General features: G+C 38.4%; 1 protein-coding gene across 8 annotated transcripts in view; it reads right to left on the reverse strand.

Annotated features, from left to right (window-relative positions):
- The window catches only part of ENOX2 (ecto-NOX disulfide-thiol exchanger 2), a 284,835-nt gene that overhangs the window by 27,154 nt on the left and 234,317 nt on the right, over positions 1-23,364 (reverse strand). For all 8 annotated transcript variants that reach the window (XM_029240315.1, XM_029240320.1, XM_029240314.1 and 5 more), the window contains 4 exons: positions 15,314-15,547; positions 12,960-13,172; positions 11,126-11,232; positions 1,670-1,784 (listed from right to left, as the gene is read on the reverse strand). In XM_029240315.1, the coding sequence (XP_029096148.1) occupies positions 1,670-1,784; positions 11,126-11,232; positions 12,960-13,172; positions 15,314-15,547 (669 nt within the window). The remainder of the gene's footprint in view (positions 1-1,669; positions 1,785-11,125; positions 11,233-12,959; positions 13,173-15,313; positions 15,548-23,364) is intronic.

Genomic DNA, 23,364 nt, shown 5'->3' on the forward strand with positions numbered 1-23,364 from the left:
CACACAGACACACAGACACTCACAGAGACATAGACACACAGACACACAGACACATACACACAGTGGGGGCAGTATACTACCATATCTCCAATGTCTAGCACAGGGCTGGGAATGTAATAGTTATTAAAGGAGTGAATGAATTCACTTAACCATTACAAAATCTTTGTTAGATAGTTTTTATAATGTATTTCTTATAAGTGTGGAAGCTGAGGCTCACTGAGGAAGAAGTCCTTTCTATGTCAAGAAAGGCAGAGCTTGGACTAGAACTCAGGTGTTCTAACTTTAGGTCCAGTGTCTTGTCCACTGTGCTTTACTGACTGCTAAGATTGTATAGAATGGTTTACCTGAAAACACTCATCTTTTAGCTGATGTTTTAATCTCTCCCATGGTAACCCCCCTCCAAGATGATTTGTTATGAAATTGAAGGGTGGTGTCTTATATTGTTCAACAGGTTTGCCATTTGAGTTCCACTGGGGACCCATACCATGGCTGTCGTCTCACAGTGAGGTCCTGACTATACTAGGTAAAAGCAAAAGGCTTTACCCAGACAACTGTTTGTAGACCCCTATTTGGTTCCTAATAAACCTCCAGGTAACCACAATGGAAGGCAGCAGATAGGTAGACTCATATACTGTAGATATTTCCACTTAGTTTGTAGATTCTCTCTTTTCTTAAATAAATTTATTTATTTATTTGTTTTTATTTTTGGCTGTGTTGGGTCTTTGTTGGCTTTCTCCAGTTGTTCTTCAGATTTGATAAATTCTGATAAAACTTTCTCCCGTTGCGGCGAGTAGGGCCTACTCTTCTTTGTGGTGCGCGGACCTCTCGTTGTTGTGGCTTCTCTTGTTGCAGAGCATGGGCTCTAGGCATGCGGGCTTCAGTAGTTGTGGCACGTGGGCTCAGTAGTTGTGGCTCATGGGCTCTAGAGCTCAGGCTCAGTAGTTGTGGTGCATGGGCTTAGTTGCTCCGGGGCATGTGGGATCTTCCCAGGCCAGGGCTCGAACCTGTGTCCCCTGCATTGGCAGGTGGATTCTTAACCACTGAGCCACCAGGGAAGCCCTCAGTTCTCTTTTAACTTTGTGATTTTTAAAGAGAAATATTTAATTTTTATGCAGATACATATATCAAAAATATCCTTTAAGATTTCTATCTTTGGAGATCTTCATCCCAAATTATATAACCATCTCCTACATTTTCCAACATTTCTTTTGCTATATATGTATTTTGTCATTTGAATCTTCAGTCCATCTGCTATTAATTTTGGTATAAAGTATAAGTGATGTAGGGATATAACTTTTTTCCTAAAAGTTTGGCTAGTTACCTATTTATACATAAACTGTCTTATAGTTTCTACTGTAGAACGTCTTATTAATAAGTCCAAGCCAAATATAGAACAGTACCACCTAAATGTCCAATGCTCCTAGGAAGAGAAAGCCCACTTTTAGTTAGGTACTATGATGAAAGATGGCAGTAAACTAAGACCACAGTAAGTCCTGTAGCCACAGGGTTGACATTCAGCCAGTGTGTACTTATACGGCCTTACCAATTGTCTCTAGCTGCTTCCAGTCTGATGGGTTTGTGCCCATACCTTATCGGTTGTTAATGGTTTTAAAATATCATCCCTTCCAGTAGGTGTTAGTTAAATAAATCAAAGCAGAATAATCTTTACCTGATTCCTCAGTTTCTTTTGTTTCTGTTGTTTCTTCTATTTCATCATCAGACATCTCCATTTCTTCTTCTCGCCTGATTCCCATTAATTCATCATTATGTATGTTGCGAATTTCCTAAGGTTAAAAGGTATGCTTTTTAGGTGGGAAAGCCTTGAAAATGTTGAGGAAATAAACAGAATTAAGGACTAGGTAAAGCAGGGTCTTTTTAAACGTATAACAAAACTTCAGAGTAGTCTTAAGGCAAAGGCAAAGGCAAAGGCAAAGGCAAAGGGGCATGTTGAGGCTGAGGACAGTCTCAATACACAAAGAAAACTTTGTACACTCTGTCCTGCATAGGCTTTCTTTCCATATCCAGAGCTCTAGCAGCCGATGATTCTTGTATCCCTCCCATTTTAGAAAGTACCGTTGACCATGAAATACCTTCCACCTCTTACATGGATTTCTGGACTTTCCCTTAAGGTTCTGCCATGTTCACCTTCCCATGTCAAATCCTTTGATCTTGCTGCTTTCTAACCTCTTCTCTCTCCCTTTACAGTCTTACTCAACAGAACTCTTAATCAAACATTTGCAGGTTTAGTAGTGAGAGTAAAAATGAGCTGTCAGGACTGAACTCCTACCAGATCAACCCTTCCGTGGATAATATCTATATTCTGTGAACAAAAAAACAAACCAAACCAAATCCCTAACTACTTGATGCCATTGGAGAATGAACAAAAACAGGCATATTCTGAAGAGGAGCTGACACTTGGAAGAAGGGTGTGGGTCTTCCAGTTTTAAAGGGACTTTTAGTCTGAGAGCAGACAACAGCTAGCACCTCATATGGTGGCTAAATTTTAGATAGAAAATCCAAAGTCTTCATATCCTAAAGAAATAAAGGAGAGAGTTCAGGGCAACCACTGGAAGCCAATGGAAAGTGAGGAGGGGATCCCAGAAAGTAGGTAGCCAAAGAGAGAGGGATCCAAATTCTGTGTATAAGAACTGTACAAATTTCTGCATGACCCTTGAACCATGAAAGCACATGGCAGATTCCAAACAACCCAGCTAGGCTAAAAAACTGAACTGAGATTTGAGTTGCCATCTAAGAGAGACAATTTCTAGCTTAAATTCAATGAAGTAAATTGACCATTAAAACAAAAGAAAACAAAATCAACATTCTTTGAAAGAATATAACAGAATCCAAAGACTTAAAAGCAAAATATTCACAATAAGCAGGTAAAGCCCCCAGTTAATTGACATACCTACAAGAACTAGGTTGAGATGACCCATTTTCAAGAGAAAAGACAATCAACAGAAACCAATCTTGAAATGAACTAGATATGGAAATTAGCAGAACAAGGAGTTAAAGCAGCTATCATAACTATCTCAATGATGTAAAGGAAATATGTTAATAATGAATGAAAAGATAGGAAATCTTAGCAGAGAAATAGAAACTTTGGATGAGCTTAACAGTAGAATAGAGATGACAGTATACAGAGAAAGCTTAAAGAGAGAACAATACAAATTTATCAAATCTGAAGAACAGAGAAACTAGCTGGAATCACAGAAAGAGAGGAGAGATTAAATGATTCAAAATATTTGAAGAAAAAATAGTTGAGGATTTCTTAAATTTGATGAAATATATTAATCTATATATTCAAAAAATTCAGTGAACCCCAAGCAGAATATGTGTGGAAAAACAGTATGTCTAGGAACACCATAGTCAAGCTGCTGAAAATGAAACATAAAGAGAAACTCTAACTCTTTAGTTAACTAAATTTATTGTGACAATCATTTCACAATACATGTAAGTCAAGTCATTATGCTGTACACCTTAAACTTATACAGTACTGTACGTCAATTATAAATCAGTAAAGGAAAAAAGAGAAACTTTTAAAAGCAGCCAGAAAAAACCAACATATTATAAACAGGGGAAAAACAATTTGAATGCTTTGATTTCTTTCAGAAACAATAAAGACCAGAAGTTAGGGAAACAATTCTTTAAAGTGCAAGAAGAAATAAAAATTATCTATTTATTCAGAATTCTATATTCAGAGAAAAATTCTTTCAAGAATGGAGATGAGATAAATATATTTTCAGACAAATGTAAATGCGAGTATTTGTCACCCAAAGACTTGCACTATAAGAAAAGCTGAAGAAAGTTCTTCAGGCTGAAGGGAAGTGCTACCAGATGTAAACACAGATCTGCAGAAAGGCATGAAGAACATCGGAAATGATTGAGATCACACTGGAAAAGTCACTTTTTCAAAAAAAATCAAGCATGAGAACTCCATTTTGGAACAGCTTGCAATCATTTAAAGGCCACTTAATGCCTGTCAGAGGCTCCTCAGCAGTGAGCTGAGAATTCCTTGCCTAGGTTAGCTGCACTTGGGCCATAATACAGAAAATGTGCAAAGCCGTCTGGTGAAAATTGCCTCCATTTAGGGAGATTATAAGTATTTTAAATGGATTTCTTAATAATTAATGCTACAGTTAATCACTATCTCAACTATTATTCTCCTTTTTTATTCCTTTTATCAGGAAAAATAATGATTTCTATATCAAGTTAAGTTTACACTAAATATAAATAAAAGTACCTATTAAAAAGTGAGCTATTCAGTGTTATCACTGAGAGTTAAGAAGTAAAGGAAAAATAGAAGAAATAGAAAATAGAAATACTACCATAGGATCCCTCAATGTGCTGCAGAGGCATTACTTAAAATAGAAGAAAATAATGACTTGTTTGAGAAAAATGAACTTTAAAGGACTGTGTCAAGAGAGACATTTGCTATGTCTTATTGCACAGAGAGCAATAAAGGAATTGCCATTTCTAAGAATTCATCCTTTCTCAGGAGTCTGGATTTCAGTTATCAAAGAGCTGTTACTGGAAAGGTGATCATAATGAGGTTTGACACTGGCAAATTCAAATATTGTACAACTTACTTCATCAGGAAAAGTTGTGGCTCTCCTAGCTGCCTAACAAAAATGTAGACTGTCAGAGGGTATAAGCAGAGACCAACTCTCAATTCACAAACATGTTGTCTAACTCTGGGAAAGTTTAAATTGTGTTTCTCAGAAGAGTAAATTGTGTTCCTTCTAGGGAAATGTCGCAGGGCCGGAAGATCTAACTGATAGCTAAGACACGCTCTGTAGCTGCTCAGCATCCGCAAAGCATCTTTTCTGCTTCCAGCTGGGCAAGAAAGCGTAATCTCTTCTTAGAAGTATAAAATGTTCAATAACTAAGTAATACAGCTTATCTAGAGATCTTTCACACCTTCAAAAAATCCCTAGAAAAATAACGGACCTATGGGCAAATTTTACCTCAACGCCTCAAAATACTTCAGAAACAAGAGTTACCAGTTCTTTTAGCTGATAATGAAATGAGGGTAAGAAAAACTAGGGAGAAGCTTGCTCTAAGTATTCAGCAGGCAGGCAAAGTGGCAGAGCCTAGAGCCCTCTAACTAGACAATCCTTCTTAGCTACAGAGAAACTAAGGTCCGTACCATTACTTTTTCTGTAAATATCGATACTAAGTCACATGAATGGAGATAAGGCAGAGAGAACAATAGAGGCTATAGGATACTATACTGCAATAAACTTAAGGTGAGCGTTCAGTAAATGACACTACCTCTAAGTAAAGCAAGTGAGATTTTAATTCTTTGAAAAGTAAAGCACTTGATATCTAAGATGCCTATTTTCTATATTCTCTGGTGGATCAAAAAAGCTCTACTTTTGGAATCAAATCCTAACAAATACCTTCAGAGCGAAGGACTAAAAGGTGGCATTTACCTAAGGAAGGCATTCTACCTAGTTTGGACACAGGAGCAGGCAACAGGAGGACTTTGAGCCACTGAAGTGCAGGCAGCAAGAGAAACAGCTGCCTCCCAGATCTGCCCCTTTTCCCATCCTGATAGTTGGATCCAGTGCTGAAGCCAAAAGAGTGGCAATGACATGGAAAAACATTTTCCAGAAATTTTCATTTGTAATTCTCTACCTGAAATTGACTGGGTCACATCACTGATAGAGTACATAAAAAAAGGTAAGATAGCCTTCCTAAAGTTTTGATACCGCACTATTGCCCACAGTAGACCTGTGATATTTAATCTAAACAGTGAACTGTTAGTGACTTCTCAAAATGCATTATAATGCCTTTAAGTCTATTCTAGTGGTAACTTTTTGCGAAGCTTAGAAATTCACATATTGCTCCACAATGGAGGACAAAGCACTTTTAACATAGAATAAAACTGAAACCCTAGACAGAGGAAAATGCTGAAAAGAATCATTTTTGTATCAGCTGACATTTTTGATTTATCATAAAGTAGGCAAATCATAAATTATTGAACGTTAATTATCTAACTATATAGTTTCCAAAAAATTTATGTGGACTTAAATTCATCTTACTCATGTTTTATGATAGAAACATGACTATAATAAAAGCAAAGTTCCTTATGAACTGTGTAACAAAATTGTACTTACCCATACTTTGAAAATTAACAGGATACTCGGTGGGGAATGGGCCAGATGAAGGAATGGAAAGGAGCAGAGGATAGGAAGATAGCTCCTACACTTACACAGAAATTTGATTCTGAGATATCATTCAAGCCAATGAAGCAAAGCACAAACACAGGCTCTTAATCAATGTCTATTGTATGCTACATAATGGAAATACAAATTAGGTTGATCCAAATTTTGTTAGCATGGGGTTTGATGGCTGAAAGCCAATAGCTAGTGTTAGTGCAAATGGGTCCTAAAACGAGGGTATGCAGATAACTTGAACATCTATCTGCAACCAGTTCTTTGGGGTTTGGAATGATAGGCCTGGAAATCTAGAAAGTTATTTTAGCAATCACAGTATTTCATTTCATGAGAATGCTAGTACGTAATCACCATGTACCCTTTCTTCTGGTCCAATGGTATAAAAATCTCACATTAGGGAGAATGCAAGGGAGTTTCTTTGTGCCTACTGCTATGGCTCTAGCTTCTTATATGCCATCCAAAGTTTAACTTGTAATCTAGGCCAGGATCTCGGTAAGATAAACACACAGGTTTTGAATGATTCTATAGAAAAAGAGTTCCCACAACACAGCACTGTCAGTAAAGTCACTGTAGATGCTAACTTTTAGTAAGGGGAGGGACTTCAGCCTTCTCTTATTTTTATTACCCTTTCAAATTGTATCAGCAGGAGCCTCACACACATGTAAATCAGGAAAGTAAACCAATGAAAAAGACTCATTATCAAACTAGTCTGCTTGGCAGATGCTACCAGGGTGAGTGCCTTAGCTCCCTGAAAGTGGGGACTTTTTCTTCTTACTTTATAACTTCTCTCTCACCAGAGTGAGACAGTGTCTGCTGCTGGAAGCACGATGACAATGGGACAAATAACAGGTACTTTGTGATGCGAGGAAGTCACCAGCTGGCTTATTCCCTGAGGCAACTGGTAGAAAAGGTTCAATGTCAGACCCTTCTACCTTGATGAAACCCCTAACTTAGGAATTGTAGCTTTTATGCCTAGGTCAAGAAAAAGTCAGTTTAGTTGATTAGGTCACTGAGATGCTCTGATTCTCAGTGGGGTGCTAAGAGGCAGTCCCAATTTAAGAGGACAGTTTTGTCACTTTCTACAGGATACCTCCTTTTAGTCCTCAGAGTTGCCTGTCATCAAGTGAAAGTACACAGAGGTTAAAAAAAATTTAAAGCCATGATTTAAAGAGGTGCCAATATAGAGTAGAAGAACTCTTTTAGGTTTAGGGAATGCAATGGCAGAGAAAGGTCATGAGCTATGTTCCACTGTCAGTAGTTTTACTTATAAAGATTGAGGTATTCAGGGTAGACCTTAATTTAGTCCAATCCAACAGGCAGGAAGCATTTTTCTGGGTTCCTACAAAGTCTACAAGGCATATCACAAAACATGTGGTAAGTCATGCTGGCCGTGTGCTTTATCCTCATCAGTGTGCCAAGGAAGCTCTGCTACAATATTAGGTGATAGGGTGTACAGCTCTCAGCTCTCCACAGCCCCAGAGAAATGTCCGGCTTACTGGCATAGCTATCTTTACTGAGGAAGTAATTAAACTCAAGCATATACCCACCAGATAGGTAGGCTTGCTATAACTACAGAGAGCCTTGATGAATAAAATTAATGGAGACTATTTTATTGCAAATTTGTTTACAAAAGGGTTGTGGCCTAGACAAGTCAGTTTTCCAACCAGAGGCTTCACTCCTCCCATGAAAAAGGAAATACTGTATCAGCAGGGCTTTCTGTAATGGGTAGGGCACTTCAAACAGCCTCTTCCACCCCCTAAAATGGATACATGTGTGCATTGAAGGGAAGGTAGAGACTAATACTGCTTTGCTACAATTGGAAGACATACTGAGCATTTTTCTCTCAACTTTTATTTTCCTGAATTATTCAAACTAAATTAGGGATTTTGGATATTTTAAATTTAGGTGCTATGTGAAAAGATGCTCAATATCACTAATTTTTAGAGAAATGCAAATCAAAAGTACAATGAGGTATCACCTCACACCGGTCAGAATGGCCATCATCAAAAAATCTACAAACAGTAAATGCTGGAGAGGGTGTGGAGAAAAAGGAACCCTCTTACGCTGTTGGTGAGAATGTAAACTGGTACAGGCACTGTGGAGAACAGTATGGAGGTTCCTTAAAAAACTAAAAATAGAGCTACCATATGATCCAGCAATCCCACCCTTGGGCATATATCTGGAGAAACCATAATCCAAAATGATACATGCACCCCAATGTTCATTGCAGCACTGTTTACAATAGCTAAGACATGGAAGCAACCTAAATGTCCACCAACAGAGGAGTGGATAAAGATGTGGTACATATATACAACGGAATATTACTCAGCCATAAAAAAGAATGAAATAATCTCATTTGCAGCAACATGGATGGACATAGAGATTGTCGTACTGAGTGAAGTAAGTCAGACAGAGAAAGACAAATATCATATGATATTGCTTATATGTGGAATCTAAAAAAATGAACTTATCTACAAAACAGAAATAGAGTTACAGATGTAGAAAATAAACTTACGGTTACCAGGGGGTTAAAGGAGGGGGAGGGATAAACTGGAAGATTGGGATTGACACATACACACTACTATATGTAAAATAGATAACTAATAAGGACCTACTGTATAGCACAGGGAACTCTACTCAGTACTCTGTAATGGCCTATATGGGAAAAGAATCTAAAAAAAAAAAGAGTGGATATATGTATATGTATAGCAGATTCACATTGCTGTACACCTGAAACTATCACAACATTGTAAATCAACTATTCCCCAATAAAAATTTTAAAAACAAATAAATAAATTTAAGTGCTAAACTCCAACCCTCCCCTTGATCACTTTTGTTACCTTTTTAGCTCCCTGAGGGCAAAGATCATCTCATCCTGCATTGCCTGTCATGATACCTGAGACAGAGAATCTGTTCAGTAAACGTCTGAATTGAAATGTTGAATTTTCTTCGTTGGGCTCAACAACATGAGGTAGCCCTAGCATTCTAAAATCATTTTGTGCTACACTAAGATAATCGGTTCCTTTTCTGATCCAAATTATTATTTTTTTTAACAATTAAAAACTTTACTGGCTTTCTATGACCCTACCCTCCACTGGGCTGATGTCTTCAAGGATTTCTCCCTAGTGACTCATAGATCCCTTTGCCGAGTCAGAACTGATGGCTCAGAGACTGTTGGTTTATGAGCAGAGGTGGGCTTATCTTCCTCTAATCTCTCTTCACGGTTCTCAAATTGTTGCCACACAAACTATGTCATGTATTCTCATGAAAGACAGAGGAATGGATTATTATCTTCATTTTATAGATTAGGTAACTGAGGTTCACAAAGATTAAATGACTGACTCAAGACCACAAGGCAGTTTATACCAGAGCACAGAGTGAAGAAGAAGAATTTCTAGGCCTGAATTGACCACTTACTAGCTGTATAATTGTGTGTACATCGCTTAACATTTCTTTTTTTAAATTTTATTTTATTTTTGGCTGCGTTGAGTCTTCGTTGCTGCACATGGGCTTTCTCTAGTTGCAGAGAACGGGGGCTCTTTGTTGCGGTGCACAGACTTCTCACTACGGTGGCCTCTCCCGTTGTGGAGCACGGGCTCTAGGCCCATGGGCCTCAGCAGTTGTGGCACACAGGCCCAGCCGCTCCGCAGCATGTGGGATCCTCCCAGACCAGGGCTCGAACCCGTGTCCCCTGCATTGGCAGGCAGATTCTCAACCACTGCGCCACCAGGGAAGCCCACATTGCTTAACATTTCTATGTCTCAGTTTCCTCACATGTAAAAAACGGACACTCTACTTACTTATTATTCCTTATGGAGTTGTTAATGATAAATTGAAATAATACTATTTCTCATTTATATAGCATTTATATTTTCATACTGTCTACATACCTCTTATCTCATTTAATCCAGGTGAAGAAATAAGGACTGAGAAAGGCTGACTAACTTGCTCAAAGTCACGCAGCTATAACGTTGTCAGAGCTGAGATTTGGATTCATGTCAACTCCAAGTCCAAGGTTCTTTCCACTACACCACATCTATTGAGGGGCTCGCATAGGTGAGCTAACCAATGTGAAAGTGCCTTATAATATGTAAGTTCCATACAAGTGCTATTTAACTATTAAGGAATATGACAACCTGCATTGATAGATATAATGGGACTGCTACTAGACTGGCAAAGAGGACTCAGAAACGAAGTTGAAAGAGTTGCTGCATACATAGATGCAAAGTGTCAGGGCTGGCTGGGTAAGGAAGCTACACATAGGAACAGAAAAACTTGAGGACTGTGTAACACCATTCCAAAGGCACACTGGTGTAAACAAACCTCCCATCTCGGTTTTTAATCTCAGATTTAGAATCGCAACCTAATCACATCAGATATGTTCTAGTGTTATGCTAAAAATGTCACTTGAGCACAAGCAGAGAGGTGTGTGTCAATCTTAATTTGAAATCAGAGTCCTCTGTTACCTTTAAAGCTGCCACCTATAAAGGTGGCTGAGTGGGTTTGATAAAGGAAGCTCAGAAATTTCAGTGCTCCAACGTAACACCAGGCAGCTTTCAGCCTCAACTGTCAAGATGCTCTAATAAATGTAAGACAGCCCTAATATTACTAACACTAGATGCACAGGTCAGTAATTATTGTTGTACCCAAGACTAGCTAGCTTAGGGAAGTAAACTTATTAATGATCGCAGCTACATTTTCACTACTAAGGTTTCCACCCAGCAGAATGCATTCAAGACAACATGTGCACATTTATTACCCTTTTGGCAGCAGGTGGTCTGGACACAATGACAGGCTATAGAACATGTCTCAGTGTTTCATTAGGGCCTTGTTGTGGCCATGGGAGCTTGGCACTATTTAATTCTAGCTAAACTCCAAATCAATAACTTGTTAAAGAAAGAAACTGTCCCCCTGAGGGGCTACCAGAGTAAAAAGTTACTAACCTCAGCTTGTTTACACCAAACGCTGATGTTTTTACGCTGGGCTTTTGTGAAGTGGTCCCAAGCCTTTTGTTTGGAGGCAGAATGGTACACAGCTACTATCTGCTCAACTGTAGCATCAGATCAACAGTTGAATCAGCATCATCCAGGGATGGCAAAAGAGAGGAGAAAAGAAATAAGAGAAGCATTAGGCTTAGTGTGTCTCCTACGACACTACTGGACTAGAGCTGTGCTAAAAAAAAAAGGCTATGTGTGTTGGCATACCATGAGTTTAAAGGGGACGCAAAGGCAAAGATATCAATATACAGAAAGAAAAAATGAATTCTAGAAGGTTTAGGGTGAAATGGTGACTAAAGTTTTTTAATACAGGCAGTCTGTATTCATTCAGGCAGGAGAGGCAAGAGTCATGGTGAATGTGATTTAGCACTATTGACCCTGCACAACAGGACAGCGAACTGTACCAGCTCCTTTTGACCACTGGCTTCTTAAACTAGCCTTTCAGAATGAGCCTGGATGCTTCATTTCAATGGAATCCATCTTTTTATTATTCTGAGGTATGTTTAACCAGAAGCAACAAATCAAAACCTAAAATGGATGGGATCTATTTTAAGTCTACCTAGATAGGCTTGTTGACTGGAGAAACACAAGTTTTATGGAAGAATAGTGTGTAAGCACAGTCCTAGGGAGTATTTTTTCAGGGTCGCTTAAAATGTCAAATGAGGAAACGTGGACAAATATTCGGGGGCTTTATCGCAATCAGTTCAAGAGAAGGAAAACTTAGTCATGACTTTTTTCTGGGGAAAGAAAAAAAGGACAAGATCCTGTGCCTGGCTAGGTGTTCACAGTAAGAAGATTCAGAGGTGTTATTTCTTTCTTTACAGCCCTGTTTGTACCCTGTCTACTAATGATTTAAGGATTTATATTCCCATGATGCTTGCTGCTCTCTTTTTCTATTTATTCTGAAGCCCTAAAAACATATGCTTTCTCTTCCTGGATTCCATGCCCGTAGATACTTTCAAAATAGAAATGGAAAATGAAACAACTCCTCCTTAATCCCATTTATGTATCAGTCAAGTATGAGAAGAGTGGGCCATAACTGTTTAAAAGCAAAGTCATAAAACTGTACCTTTGTTCCTAACGTGAATACAGTTTCTTACTCAAAAGATAAGAGTTCATAATTTTATAATACGGTGAACTAAAAACATTATTTGAGAATTTTTCTGCTCATTTAAGAGACCTTGGATAGGTTTGGAGTGGTACTAATTTTTGAAAATGTCTATTTCAGTGGCTTCCCATTCCCTTTCAGTGTCTACTGACATCCAGTAAAGGAAATGTTGAAGAAAGGAAACTAAAAACAAAAGGTAGAAGTAGCAAATTTGGCTTTTATTCAATTACCTTGGGAAATATAATTACATTTATCCCTGAAATGGAATACCTGAAAAGCATAATGATGCAAATCTGAAGCAAAGAAGCTTACAAATCCTGATGCTACATTCTAACTTCAGCAGTGAAATACCAAATTTTCCACTGGAGCCTGAGGCTGCTTGTAACTTACTTTGAGAACAAGCGAAAGTAAAATCACAGGATTGTGGTCTAAGCGTCAGTGTTTCTAAGGAGCTGAAGTAGATATACCACAGAAAATGAACATAGGAGGTGCGCATGTGATTCCCATGAAACCAGAGCTCAGGCATTTGGCAATATAAGGAGAGCACAAGGCAGAAGAGGGCATTCCTTCTTGACACAGGATGGCTCTGGAGCCCTGGCTCCTGTGTAGAGAGAGTGATGACTAAGTGAAGTGCCCTCTCACCCTTCTGGCAGAACTATGACTTCCACTCACATTGAATGAGAATTCCAGAAAGGGCCTGCTTAAACTTCTCCTTTGCTTCTTCCATGTCTTTCTCATGGGCAGCTTTCTCATTCACTAGGCGGCGGACGTGGCTGTTGGCCGACTGGATCATGGAATAGAAGTTGTTGGCGCTGCGACGGTTCACCTCTCCTCGCTCAATCCAGGTAAGCAAGGTCTGCACGGCTTCTGAGAATTTGGAATCATCTGAAAAAAGAGAATTTATTTTTAGAGTCATCAAAAGTAACCAAATCTCCATCTATTTTCCAAACATGCTGGCAAGGAGGCCACCATGGCTTTTTGGCAAAGGTTGTGAAATGAATTAATTGCAGAGGGTGAGGAACCATGCATGCACACGTGTGCACACACAGGCAGCAGGTGAGCAGAAAGAATGAAAGATTCCAAAAGTAGGCAGATTGGTTGTAGTCTACGAAGAATTTTCAGAACAAGAGTATTTCTTCTTTTCTTAAAGTTTTCTTTACTGACATAGTTTTCACATATTGCAAAACTTCAGAATTCTACAATCTTATTTTTTAATAAGCACAAGTAAACTTGAGCCTTGAGCTTAACTTGCATTTGACAGTAACTTTATCCTGGATCCATGGAATTAAACCTTTGGAAGGAGACTTAAGAAAGAGTTAAATGGCAATTCTTTAGGTATAAACACTTACATCTTTGACTTTTTGTAACATCACTCCTGCATCCAATCCAGCCCCAGGCCTTCCATTCAGTCCCAGTCACAATCTATTTTGATGTAATTCATTCTATTTCTACATTTCGCCACATCCTGTTTCTCTTGCCTGAGGAACCATTCATGTAGATTTCTACAGCTAGTTAGGAGTTACTCTCTGATGTTAAAATAGTAGTCTCTGGTTCAGCTTCCAAAGCCTCTGGTTCAGCTTTCTGAGATAGCCACTTACATATTCTGCTGTTAAAGACTCCTGAGAGGGAGAGTCCATTAGGATCCCATTGAAGGCCCACTGTAGGACTCCACATCCCTCTCTAGCCAGGAACCCTTATGTCCAGTGGAACCATCTCTCACTGTAATGTGAACTTCTTACCACTTGCCTTTTTAAGTGCAGATGTGTAATGAGAGGTCAGCCTCACCGTTATAGCAGTTTTCATTTCATTACTTACATACAGTCTTTATGTTGATGCTCAGTTTTTAAAAAATTATTGATGTATAGTTGATTCATTGATGCTTACTTTTTGCTTGAGTTCCACACAACCAGCAAATTCATTTTTTTATAAAAATTCAAACTGAGCTGTTTGGTCTTATGTGAACAGTTAAGTCTTGGAGCTGGCATCTTACCAATGCTTTCAGCCTTTCCAGCTTTTCAAAGTGTACCATTATTTCTGTGTCTCTACTCTGGACTCTATGTTTCCTGCTTTTCTCTTACAGGAAGACAAATCAATCCAAACAAAGGATTTCTTTAACGTGTGAAACCCTTAGGCTATAAGGTGCAAACAAGTTTGGTGAATGAGACCTATTTGCAAAGGGGGAATTAGCAGCATCTTGCTGAGCCTAGAGCACAAGAAGCAAGGAAAATTCATACTGTTAGAGCTGGGTTGGTGTCACCAATAAGATCAATGGGACACCAGCACTCATCCAGTAAAATCAACCATACTCATAGAATGAAAAAACTGGATTTGAGCTACTAACACAGGAGACCAGGCAAGGCAATTAAGGTTAAATTAGCAAAATGGCTCTGAGAGTTAAGCAAGGGGAACAGGAATCAAAACTAAAGGGAAAGCAGTCTGATTTAGCAATGTCTGGAAGTCTCTGTAGTTACTGTGTGAAATAAATGTGTGATTAAAGGAGTCCTCTTTTAGTTGGTAGTAGCTACGTCTTTGAGTAATCTAAGAAGAATGTATACTGTAACTACTCTGGCCCTCCATTTTCTCATCTATAAAATGGAATTTTATCAGAGTTTTCTGAGGTCACATCAAGTTCTATTGTTCTGATTTATTCTGACTTAGAATTCAAAACTAACTTGCTATCCACAATGAAACGGGGTGGAGGTGCTTACAGGTCCCAAGTCATGGATCACAGCTAAAATTCTCTGATGTGGAAAAGTGGGAAAAAATTGTTTCTTTCTAGTCACCTGATGTATGGAGAGAAAAAGTAACTTGAGACAGTGAAGGATCACAGACACAGGTGGGAGGGACAAATTTTTGGCTCTTGAATTACTAGGTACACCTTTCTAACTGCAAGGCTTCATCACAAGAAATGCTTAGAATCCCTCAGTGGGAAATTCAAGGATAACTGTCAACAATACAAATATATTTATTACATTTCTCCAAAGAAAAGAGTTATTTTAATCACAAAGCTCGAGTGTTTTGTATACCTTTTAGTTTTTCAGCAACAATGCTGCATTCATGATCTGAATAGTGGACCACTGGAGGTGGGGATGGTGGGCGCAACCTTTCTTCTTCCATCCTTCTACGGTGGCGTTCCTCTCTTGCAAGCATACGCTGTTTGCATTCCCACTCATACAGGTCATCTCGAGCCTGTGCAAAATCAACATGAAGCCTACCTGTGTCCTTTTTGTCAGTGCTAGAGCCCAGGCGAATGCGGTAACCTAAGTGCACAAGAGGGAGAGAGAGGAGAGAACAAGAACAGCCCAGTGAGTGAGCCACTGTAAGTAGCTTTTCAAGTTCGGTACTTCAGATGCAGTCACAGCAGTTTCCAGGGACCACATAACCCCAAATTCTCTCCCCACTACTAGCAAGGAGAACATTAAAGACTTGGATTATAGTCTCTATCTCTGATAATAGTTTATTATTCCATGGTTGGGTCAGTCTTATTCATAGGACTTTCATTTCTCCATCTGCCACCTTACCTGTGACAGAGGGAAGCTCTGTGGGTAACTGTATCAAGAATAAGCTTTATGTGGCACCATGGGCTGGGAAGAATGCAAAAGGTGGCCTCAAATTGTGGTGTCTTTGGATAACTTCAAGAGTGTCAGTCATTCCGCCACTCAGAATTTTGATAAAATTTAGATAAAATTTAAATAAAATCAATAAAATTTTGATAAATTTAAATCAGCTCGACATTTCAATCCCCCAAATTGCTTCCTAGATGTATCTGGTGACTTGGAACCATTTTGGAGGGGGTGGTGGAATAGATATAACGGGGAGTGGTATGTGATCCAGGTGACATATAATTTTGGATCCTTAAAAAAAGAGGTAGTATGCTTATAGTATACTGGTATAGGACTAGGATTCAGATAACCAGGATTCAAGTCCACACCTCCACTTTTGGTGTCAGTTATAGCACCAAAGTTAAATCTCTCAACAAAAAAAATCAAAAAAAATTAAGTTTTTATTAATCTTTTAAGTTTCAGAAGCTGAGCTAGCTGCTTCCACACACGTTTATCTCATTTCATTCTAAGCACAAGTTTGCAGGGTAACTCCTGCCTTAAACAAGTAAAAATATGGACAAAATGTATGAAACAATAGTTTTTAAGACATTGGACATTAGGCAATGAAGACAGAGATCACTAAGAGACAAGAACCAAATGAAGTGATCCCTAAGATTTCCCCAGCTTATTGCCTGGAGAGAGTTTCCAGGCCTCAGCACAGGGAGGGGAACTCAGGCAAAGCATGGTGATCTCCCTGAGTTGAGGAGATTGAACTGGGAATCCAGGGAGACTATGGCAGACAGTTTGCATGGCAGGGTACTGGAAAGAAGAAAGCTACACAGAGAAAGAACTTCAGAGATCTGAAGAGGGTCCTCCCCTATTATGTAGCTCAGTATTGATGTCTATCTATGTGTGAATTACCTGAGCATTAGAGGTAATAATCCCTGGAGCTCATACAGGGCTAGGACTATTTCCTTTTCACACCAGCCGGAGGAGAAAATCTAATAATTCAGAGAGCATTGGATAGAGTAATCAAAAGAGTTTTGCCTTAGTGAGGAAAAATTAGCCCTAGACTAAACCCTGCTCTGGTTCTGCTGAATAAAACTTAAAAACAAGACCTAAAAAGATAAAAAAAATTTTCAAGTTACTTAACTGCATCCCAGAACAAAGGTCAAGAATACTTACAGGAATGAAAAATATTTGTCACCTGGTAAAATTCACAATGTCTGGTGTTCAATAAAAAATTACCCAATATGCAAAGAAGCAGGAAAATCATAATAAAGATAAAAATCAGTCAACGAAGCAGACCCAGAAGTGATGCAGATAATATAATTAATAGATAAGGACATAAAAACTATTATAGTTGGATTTCATATGCTTAAGAAGCTAGAGAAAAGATAGAACATATTAAGTAGAAACACAAAAGACATAAAAAAGAACCAAAATCAAACTTTTATAGATTTAAACTACAATGTCTGAGTTGAAAAGAAATCACTGGACAGGACCAATGACAAATTAGACATTGCAGAAGAAAAGATTAATGAACTTGAAGACATAGCAATAGAAACTATTCAAAATGAAATACAGAGAGAAAAAAGACTTAAAAAAATGAACAGAGTACTGGTGAGCTGTTGACAACTTCAAGGGGTCCAATATATGCCTAATTGGAGCCATGACTGGAGACAGGGGAGGGAATAGAAAAAATATTTGAAGAAATAAGGAAGGAAAAATGTCCAAATTTGATGAAAACTCAGATATAAGAATTTCAATGAACCCCAAGTGGAAAACCATGAAGAAAATTATACCAAGACACATCATAATCAAATTTCTAAACACCAGCAATAAAGAGAATATCTTAAAAGCTGCCATAGACAAAAGACACATTTTATGTACAGAGAAACAAAAAGATAAGGATAACATCATATTTCTTGTTGAAAACAATGCAAGTAAGAAGATAGTGGAGCAACATCTGAGAGAGAGAGAAAAAAACTGTCAACCTAGAATCCTACACCCAGAGAACATATCTTTTAAAAAAAGTGGAATAAGTTTTTGATACGTACAAACGCTAAAAGAATTTATCAGGAGCAGACTTGCACTACCGAAAATGTTAAAGGAAATTCAATTACAGGGAAAATGATACCAAATGGAAATCTGGATCTATAAAAGGAAGGAAGAGCATACAAAACATGATTTCATTTATATGAAAATCTGGAAAATGCACACTAATCTGACAGAAAATAGATCAGTGTTTGCCGGGGGAGAGAACTGGGGAGGGTTAGGAAGAAGAGATTACAAAAGAGGCATGAAGGAAGCTTTTGGGAGAGGTGTACATACTCATTATTTTGACTATGATGATGGTTTCACAGCTGTATGTATGTGTCAATAATATCAAATTGTATTTTTGAAATATGTGAAGTTCACTGTATGTCAATTATACCTAAATAAAGCTGTTATAAAGAATAATTCCCAGTCACACTAAAATATTCTTTTTAGAAAGAGGAAGAATAAATACATTTCATAAGTAAACTTTGCTAGGGCTCTTTAAAGTTTACAATGTACTTTCACACCCCCATTCATCTTATTTAATTATCTGAGCCATCGGAAAAATGGGGCTATTAATGATTACCTTGACTGTTCTCCCAGGATTGTGGAGAAGATCAAATGAGAGGAGGAAATGAAACTTTTGCATAAACATACACAAGATACTGTGATGCTTTGAGGTGGTACACTTTGTACAATGCCGGCTCCCAAAGGTGCTCAAACTCCAACAGAAAAAACAATTATGTCTACATTTCTAGCCCCTTTCTAAAGGATTTTTGTTTGTTTTAACCTCTTTCTTTTACAAAGTGGGAGAACAGCCATCCAATTCAGGAGTTTTCTAGCACGTGTAAACTTTCAGGGAGCAGGTTCAAATTTAAAGGGAAAAATTAGTTGTTTTCACATCACTGATTGCAATCTCCTTTCCTTTGGCAGCCGTGAGAATGTTTCCAGGTGGCTGTTACCAGAGAGCTGATTTCAATGACATTTAGATGGATACCTCCTGAGCAGCATGTCGTCTTTTATGTACAACTGTTCAGGGCTTTTCAAGACCTTTAAGTTTTTATTAAAATAGTCTATTGTGGAATGCTCTGTTATCATTGCTAAGGGCTGTTAAATCTTCAGTAGTTGGATTTTACAGCACTTAGCAAATGTAAAAAGAGCATTCTACATCTGCCTCCTCTTCTCCTCTCCCATGTTAGCAGCCTAATTTTTCCAATGCTCATTACCTTTTCTTCGGCCTATTGCAACAGGTATCTAACTGACCTCCTCTCCTCTTACCCGTTTTTATACAGAGCGGTCACATTAATCTTTCAGAAACAATCTTCTTCCTTGTTCAAGAATTTCTTCAACAATTCCCTATTATCTGAGAAGTAAAGACCCAACTGTTAAGCCTTTCAAAGTGTGCTGACGATGGATGTTTTCCCTCCTCCTTTCATGTCTACTCAGTACACAAACCACTACTTATTGTTTCCTTGAATGTTCATCAAAACCTACCACCTCTGTACCTTTGCTCATGCTGTATCTATGCCCCATTGTCCACATTCAAATGCTTTCTCTTTGTCAAAGACTTGGTCTAAATGCTACCTTTTACCTTGATAACCCCAGTCAGGAACCAGACAACTTCAAATTCTCTCTCTCTCTCTCTCTTTCCCCCTCCCTCCCTCCCGTCCTCCCTTCCTTCCTCCCTTCCTCCCTCTCTCTCCTCTGAACTTCCATAACACTTTACCATACTTCTCGTACAGCACACATAACTTTCAAATGTCATTATTATTAGCAATGAGTGTGTCTTATCAGTGTCTTGAGCAATGCCAGGTGCTCAATGTTTCTTTAATAAATGAATGTATGACTGCATACTAACCCTGGGTTCATTAAAGGGAAGAACTAGGTTTAACTCATTTTCTACTCTGTACAACATTTAGCACAATAGCTTACACAAAGGAGATGTCCAACAAGCGCCTGTTACGTGAATGAAGATTCTGTAAAATGTCTAGCACTTGGACCCAATTCTTCCAAATTTTTAACCCTTAGGGAAGGGTTAGTAGTTAGGGAAGGAAGTAGTTAATTGTTCTATGCCCTTTCCAATTACTCTGTCTTCTGCCTTCATCTTATTTGTCCACTGCCCCATAAAGAAAAATAACAATTCAAATAAGCAAAGGATCAGCCATGAAACTTTATAATATTTACAAAGAAAATCATTCCAATTCCAATTGCCTCAGTCTCCCCAAATCTGAACTTTTACCAGGAACAAGTGACTTTATGCAGAGTAGTTCTTGCTATCTCCACTCCAACTACCATAGTATATAAGCCGCTATCACTTCTGGATTGGACTAATGCTATGGTTAGCTAACTAACCACTAGTCACCACACTTGCCCATACCCTTCAGTCCATTCTTTACCCAGAAGTGATATTTCTAAAATGTATATCAGATCACATCACCCTACTCCTTAAAATCCTTCAATGGCTTCCCATTGTATCCAGAATAATAAACTCATTACTACAGGCATAACTTGGAGATATTGTGGGTTCAGTTCCAGGCCACCATAATAAAGTGAATATCGCAATAAAGTGAGTCACACATAGTTTTTGATTTCCCAGTGCCTATTGAAGTTATGTTTACACTGTACTGTAGTCTATGAAGTGTACAATAGCATGACATCTAAAAAATGTAAATACCTTAATTAAAAATACTTTATTGCTAAAAATGCTAACCTTCATTTGAGCCTTCAGTGAGTTGTAATCTTTTTTTTTAATTTTTATTTTATATTGGAGTATAGCCGATTAACAATGCTGTGATAATTTCAGGTGCACAGCAAAGTGACTCAGCCATACTTATACATGTATCCATTCTCTGGATGGGGGAGTTTGGGGGAGAGTTGTAATCGTTTTGCTGGTGGAGGGTGTCACCTTGATGTTGATGGCTGCTGACTGACCAGGGTGGTGGTTGCTGAAGGTTGGGGTGGCTGTGGCAACTTCTTAAAATTTAAGACAACGATGAAGTTTACTGCATCAATTGATTCTTCCTTTCATGAACAATTCTCAGTAGCATGCAGGGCAGTTTGATAGCATTTTACCCACAGTAGAACTTCTTTCAAAATTGGAGTCAGCTAAGTTTAACAGCTAAGTTTGGGTAATATTCTAAATCTTTTGTTGTCATTTCAACAATCTTCATAGCATCTTTACCAGGAGTAGATTCCATCTCACGAAACCACTTTCTTTGCACAGCTTTAAGAAGCAACTCCTCACCTGTTAAAGTTTTATCATGAGATTGTAGCAATTCAGTCACATCTTCAGGCTCCACTTCTAATTCTAGTTCTCTTGCTATTTCCACTACATCTGCAATTACTTCCTCCACTGAAGTCTTGAGTCCCTCAAAGTCATCCATGAGGGTTAGAATCATGTTCTTCCAAACTCCTGTTAATGTTGATATTTTGACCTCTTCCCATGAATCACGAATGTTCTCAATGGCATCTAGAATGGTGAATCATTTTCAGAAGGTTTTCAATTGACTTTTCCAGATCCATCAGAGTAATCCCTATCTATGGTAGCTATAACCTTACGAAATGTATTTCTTAAATAATAAGACTTGAAAGTTGAAATGACTCCTTGATCCATGGGCTACAGAATGGATGCTGTGTTAGCGGGCATGAAAACATTAACCTCCAGCAGAACTCTTGGGTGACCAGGTGCATTGTCAATGAGCATTAATATTTTGAAAGGAATCTTTTTTTCCTGACCAGTCAGTCTCGGTAGTGGGCTTAAAATGTTCAGTGAACCATGCTGTTAAACAGATGTGCTGTCATCTAGGCTTTGTTGTTCCATTTATAGAGCATAAGAAGAGCAGAATTAGCATAATTCTTAAGGGCCCTAGGATTTTTAGAATGATAAATGAGCACTGGCTTCAACAGAAAGTCACCAGCTGTATTAGCTCCTAAAAAGAGTGTGCCTGTCCATTGAAGCTTTGAACCCAGGCATTGACTTCTCCTCTCTAGCTATGAAAGTCCCAGATGATATCTTCTTCCAATAGAAGGCTGTTTTATCTACAATGAAAATCTGTTGTGTAGTGTATCACCTTCATTAATGATCTTAGCTAGATCTTCTGGATAACTTGCTGTAGCTTCTACATCAGCACTTGCTGCTTCACCTTGCACTTTTATGTTATGGAGATGGCTTCTTTCCTTAAGCCACATGAACTAACATCTACTGGTTTCAAACTTTTCTTCTGCAGCTTCCTCACCTCTCTCAGCCTTCACAGAACTGAAGAGAGTTAGGACCTTGCTCTTGATTAGGCATTGGCTTAAGGGAATGTTGTGGCTGGTTTGATCTCCTATCCAGACAACTAAAACTTTCTCCATATGAGCAATAAGGCTGTTTCAGTTTTTTATCATTTGTGTGTTCACTGAACTAGCACTTTCAATTTCCTTCAAGAACTTTACATTTGCATTCACAAGTTGGCTAACTGTTTGGCATGAGAAGCCTAGCTTTTGGCCTATCTCAGCTTTAGACATGCCTTCCTCACTAAGCTTAATCATTTCTACCTTTTGATTTAAAGTGAGAGACTCTTCCTTTCACTTGAACACTTAGAGGCCATTGTAGGGTTATTAATTGGCTTAATTTCAATATTGTTGTGTTTCAGGGAATAGGGAGGCCCAAGGAGAGGGAGAGAGATGGAGGAGCAACCAGTTGGTGGAACAGTCAGAACACACACATTTATCAGTTAAGTTCACCATCTTAGATGGGTGCAATTTGTGGCACCCCAAAACAATGACAATAGTAATATCAAAGATTACAGATCACCATAATAAATATAATAATAATGAAAAAGTTAAATTTTCCCAGAATTACCAAAATGTGACACAGAGCCACGAAGTGACGAAATGCTGTTGGGAAAATGGCTTTGATAGACTTGCTCAATGCAGGGTTGCCACAAATCTTCAATTTGTAAAAAACACAATATCTGCAAAGCATAATAAGGCAGAGTGCAATAAAAAAAGGTATGTCTGTATAGATTAAGGGACCAACATAATTTGGTACTGTTTACCTCTCAGACTTCATTTCCCTTCACTGCCTCTCTCTCATTTACTGTGCTCTAGTCATGCTTACCTTCTCTCCTCTGCTTGAACATGACAAGTCCATTTTCATCTTAGGGTCTCTGACTTGTTCTTCCTTATTTTGGAATGCTTCTCCTACAGATGTTTGCATGGCAATCCCCTTCATATTGTTCAAATCTCAATTCAAATGTTAGAGAATACTTGCTTTCCTAGCAACCCCAGGTATGTTAGCTGTTTTTGTCTTCTTCATAGCATTTATTGGTACCTGATATTGTTTACATATATATCATATTTTGCCATCTTCAGAATATCCCTGATGGCAAGAATTTTGTATGCCTCAGTCTTTGCCATATCCTCAGCAACCTAGCATTCTGATTATCAGTCAATAAATATTTGATAACTAACTGACTTCCATAGTTATTTTTGAGCATCTACTTTTGTACCAG

This window comes from Monodon monoceros, unplaced genomic scaffold (genome assembly GCF_005190385.1).
Source record: "Monodon monoceros isolate NGI ecotype Baffin Bay Population unplaced genomic scaffold, NGI_Narwhal_1 Super_Scaffold_22, whole genome shotgun sequence".
NCBI classification, from domain to species: Eukaryota; Metazoa; Chordata; class Mammalia; order Artiodactyla; family Monodontidae; genus Monodon; species Monodon monoceros.